General features: G+C 50.6%; 1 protein-coding gene across 1 annotated transcript in view; it reads left to right on the top strand.

Moving 5' to 3' along the window:
* The first annotated feature begins 3,356 nt into the window (after window positions 1-3,356).
* The window catches only part of LOC113204300 (ionotropic receptor 25a), a 9,749-nt gene continuing 8,319 nt past the window's right edge, over window positions 3,357-4,786 (top strand). Inside the window, exons 1-2 of the mRNA XM_052271119.1 lie at window positions 3,357-3,440; window positions 3,885-3,972. Of these exons, the coding sequence (XP_052127079.1) occupies window positions 3,435-3,440; window positions 3,885-3,972 (94 nt within the window). The 5' untranslated portion in view covers window positions 3,357-3,434. The remainder of the gene's footprint in view (window positions 3,441-3,884; window positions 3,973-4,786) is intronic.

The raw sequence follows: 4,786 nt of genomic DNA, 5'->3' as shown, positions 1-4,786 counted from the left end.
ATGTCAAGAACATTTCTGGGCCGAGTTCCTGCAATCATATTAAACGGTACTTTTAGCGCTCATCAACTTTTAATTACATATAATTAACTGATACAATACACTTTTAAATGCCTCTCCCCCCATGTGTCTCTAAATGACTATGGCCTTTAAATAAGTAATTTTGGTACTGGATTAAACATTAAGTACGAAGGGGCAGCAGCAAATTATCTGCAACGCACATTGATTGATTGTTTGGGGGATTGCGCAAATAGTACCACTCGGTTTGCACCCCAATTAGGAAGTAATAAAGTTTTCTGTTCCACGAGAATAAAATAGAGTAAAATATATGATATGTGATAAAACACTGGCAGGTTCACCCATTTGCATAAGGACCTACAACAGTATTTAACATACTGCATGGATTGGAGGAGTCTACCCATTCAACACCTTTTCAACAAAGCTGACAGTGAGCCAAGTTATTTACATCACGGGCATCATTTACTCGGCCTCAAAAACTAACTTAGAACTTAATTGTGCGTGTAAAAATTGGGCCACAGGAGCATAACCTCCTACAACAATAACCGGAATGGAACAATTCAATATTCCGGACCGGAAACAAGTAAGCACTATACCTTGCGATTAATAACGAAAAGCGGCGATGTCCACTCTAAAATTCTAGTTAAAATCCTATGATCAATAATTATATGAGTAGGTATTATCGGTTTAGAGGGGTTGAGCTGTGGCCGACTAAGAAGAAGGAAGGAAGAAGTTGTTACAAGCAAGATGGCCGCCGTGCCCCGGCGGCCCCGGCTCCTCCCCGCACCACCCCCCTGGCCCCCGGGGGTGAGGAGGAGGAGAGGGGCAGGGGACGCGGCACGACAAACCCCAGTAGAACACCATCGCCTTTTTGGCGCTTTTATCGCGCTTTTGATTCTTTTTGTTTTTCTAAAAGCGCGGTATAAGCGCCAAAAAAGGCGATGGTGTTCCACTGGGGAAGGAGGAGAGCGATAATTACGACATACTCACCGACATATCGTGGGCTCGGGATGTGATTCTTTACCAGGGTAGGCCTCGGGGTAGGCAATCCCGCCTCGCTTGTCCAGGTTGTGATCCTTTGGGGGTGCTTCCCGTCCCGCGCATCGTTGTGTGGCTCCAGGCGGCAACGCCAGGGAAGTGCCAAGAGTGACAATAGTGAAATGATTATTATAATGATAACCTATTATGGGCGATTTGCTATTAATAACAAGGTAGACGCACGTTAAAACCGTGTGAAGCTGAGCTAAATGTGCGTCTACCTTGGCCTGCGGCGCGCTTAATTTGAAATGTTTTCGCGATTTTGGTTGGCTTGCCTGTCCACCTCACATCCCACGTCTTACGCCAGGCGCCTCACTTCACGCCGTCTTCCGGGCGGTCTCCCCTTGCGCTTCCTGACAGAGCTGAGCATTTAAAGTTAAAGTTTAATTTTAAGTTCAAGTTAAGCTCAGCAATAATTATATTTGGCGACTTTTAAGAAATATGCACCAGCCCGTGTGTATACACGACGTTTGGAGCCGAATCGTATTTGTGTGGGAGTGTCATCGGCGTGCTCGGGAGGTCCCCAATGACGTCCCCGGGAACCCGGACGACATCGGCACTACCAGCCTGAACACGACATTTCAGTCGTCCTGGTCGTTCCGAGGTGACGGTCGGTCGGTCGGTCGGTCGGCCAAACCGTATCTTATTTTGACAGCCCCTGGCCCCATTTGTGACCACATTTTTGTGTCCATTAACAGGGACGTATCTACCACCACTTGTCGCTGCGACACGAGTTGTCGCTTGGACGCCTGCGAGGTAGCCCACGGCTTCTCTCTAATGCGTCTGTAGTGGCGGGGACTTTGGCTGAAAACGCCTGGAGGCTAGGCAATGCTTTCCTGAATCGGGCCCCGCGGTGGCCCCGGGTCCCTCCGAGCGCTTTGGACAAGGCGAGAGCTTCGGAGAGGCATTGATGTCTTTCGTTCCCGCTTTAGTTCTTAGCGCAGTTTACTTCTGGTTGATATTCTAGAATTGGGGAATAGGAACGTTTTAGGGGAAGGAGTCCCGACAGAGCAACCCCTGCTACGAGAATCGTTTGTACGTACAGACCAGACCAAAGCCTTTGTTTCCCTGCCGTGCCTCGCAGCTGAGCGCCTGACGCCCTCCCCCCCCCTTCCTTTTCCCTTTAGGGTGGTCGGAAGGTAGCTGCAAGAGACCGCTCCAGAACCCCTTCCCTAGGATTATCGGGATTGTAGGTTCGAAAATGAAGCTGCCTGAGCTGTGACCATATGTCAGTGCATTTGCGAAAGCCCCAAAACATGGAGTCAAGGTCGTTGTCGAGGTCGCTGTGGTGTGAGGTGAGCACAACGCCTATGCCACTTCAGCATCAGTGACTACAACTATCGGCGCGTAGGAGACGAGCTTTCGTTGTTCTCTCCATTACGTTCACCGATTGCGGTCGGGTTCCTTTAATTGTGTTCAAACTGGACTCAGGGCCGTCCTCGCCCCGGCTCTGAGAGATTGTGCCATCATTAATTCACGTAGTAACGCTTCTGGCGCGCGCCATTGGCGTTCCCTGGCAACCGGGCCCAAACAAACCCCTGCCTGCCCCGGCGGGCCGGGCGGGCCCCGTCCTCTTCACACTCGCCACGCTCACATGGGGCGGCCTGCGGCCTGGCCATCCCTCGCGACCAATACCGCGCATTAAAGGGCGAACAGCGTCCCGTTCCACTAACATGTCGCTGCCACCAATCTGAAAAGGATCTTCGCAAATCCATACAACAAAATTTTGTAATTTCGACCTACAAAATATCGTTGTTGTAAATCTAGGCTCGTCAATAAATTCCAAGTCGACACGCAGTACTTGAAGTTTCGCCATTTCAAATTGTAATTTTACAACACGCATTATGGAAAATTTTCCTGCAAGCCCTTACAAGTGTTAGGCGATGAGTTCACCATGCCCCCCCCCCTAATCCTTGCTTCCGGTCTCCGAACGTAAAAATCATGAAAGTCATTTCGGTAACACGAAAAACAACCTTGTTGCAACACCGACGTCCGTACCCGAACCACACACATCGCGTCACTGACTCTCCAAAAAGATATCACAATTTTTATTTTAAACATGATTTTTCAGTCGCAAGTGTTGTAAGTGCGTTTCAGCAGAGAGAGAGGCCGGCCCGTGGAGAGGGACGCCACCGTTCGATGTTAATAGCAGCTTTCCAACAGCGGCCCCTTTGTCCGTTCTGGTCCTATTCAGCGGCGCCTGCCGCCCATTTCCTTCCAGACGCCTCCCTGGACGGGGCAGCCCAGCTGGCCCCCGCCCCGTCCCGGCGGGCTGGGGCGGCTTTGGCACGGGGCGCTCGCTCAGTTCGGCGGGGGGTCGTACACCGACCAGACGTATGTGATGCGCACACACACCGCCATTGCGACACAGCAGTAGGGAAATGGCGGTGAGTCATTTTGTCGAGGGCGGTCTGGATGCAGAGAGGCACTCGGCCTCACTAAGGGATCATCCAGATAGTACGTCCTTCATTTCCCGTTGCGAAACTGATAAGTTGAGCCATTGCAAGCTCTCATAGCGCCTGATAGGTAGGCAACGGGTTTGCATGCAGTGCAGGCGTGTACTGCGGGATGGCCTACCCTGAGCCTCACAGGCGACGAGCTCTCTCGCAATTTACTGAATGAATCTGGGAAAAACGGACGTACTTTCGGGACGACTCCCAATTAAAAGGGGGAGAGGGCTTTTTATCTGAGCAGCATAATCAGTTTCTTCAAATTTCGATTCAGTGGGAGAAAAGGAGTAGATGTGTGGGCTGGAGGGTTCTTAGAAAGTTACAAAGTGTGCTCCCCTCAAGTGTACTTAGACAGGCCTATCCGTCTGATTCACGGTCCAGAAGTTGGAGCTGCTGCCCTTGTGGCTGTCTATCGTCCTGTCCCTGCCAATCCTCAGCGCGGCCCAGACCACAAGAGGAATCAATGTCTGTGAGTATGAGCTAATGCGCCTCATTTAATACTTCAAGGCACCTGGAGCTATCGGTTTGCACGTGGCACATACCGTTGGTGAAAGTTCTCGTAATAAATCTTGTGTCCCACGCGGCCACAATGTGGACATGCTTTGCCGGAAAACGCTACCCCTTGAAATTGCTCTGAGACTGAAAGGGTTAGATTGAAAAACTGTGTAACTTGCGTGTCCAACCATAAATATTATTAGCTATGCTATGACAACTGCTTGGCTCATGGAGCACCATAAAGTATGGTGGAGCCAACAATCACTATGTGAAGAAAAATACTTTGGGTTCTCACAATCATGTGGGTGGGTGGTGATCAAATATTTTTTTCTAGTGCTCCCTGAGCCAACCATTTTCTCCGCACTTCGCGAATCACTTTATTTTATGGGTGTTTAACACTCCGTTGTCGGGGTGGGTCCCAGGTGAGCGGGTGGGCGGGTCGCAGTGTAGTGTCGCCACCTGATGATCACACCTAATCCCGGGTTGATCGTGTTTCCAATCGCGGCGCCCGATCCTATCGGCGGCACGAGACAGTATTTTAGTAATGAGGGATGAGCGGCCTGCGCGGAGCACGCGATGTTTTGCATCTGCGTTGCCCCCCGCCTCTCCCCCCACCACGCCCCACACCCCGCCCCACCTCACACCTCACCCCGATCCTTGTTTCATTTAGCATACGGTATAGTGAAACCGAATAAACGTGTGATTATCTGTAATTCGCAGACAGTTATCTTTGTGGAATTTGTCGGTTCTATCTCTTTACCATCCGCAAATGAGAAATCACTGTTAGA

Source organism: Frankliniella occidentalis, unplaced genomic scaffold (genome assembly GCF_000697945.3).
Source record: "Frankliniella occidentalis isolate FOCC.00 unplaced genomic scaffold, Focc_3.1 Scaffold150, whole genome shotgun sequence".
NCBI classification, from domain to species: domain Eukaryota; kingdom Metazoa; phylum Arthropoda; class Insecta; order Thysanoptera; family Thripidae; genus Frankliniella; species Frankliniella occidentalis.
Note: the sequence above shows the minus strand (reverse complement) of the source record. Positions and strands in the feature narration are given on the sequence as shown.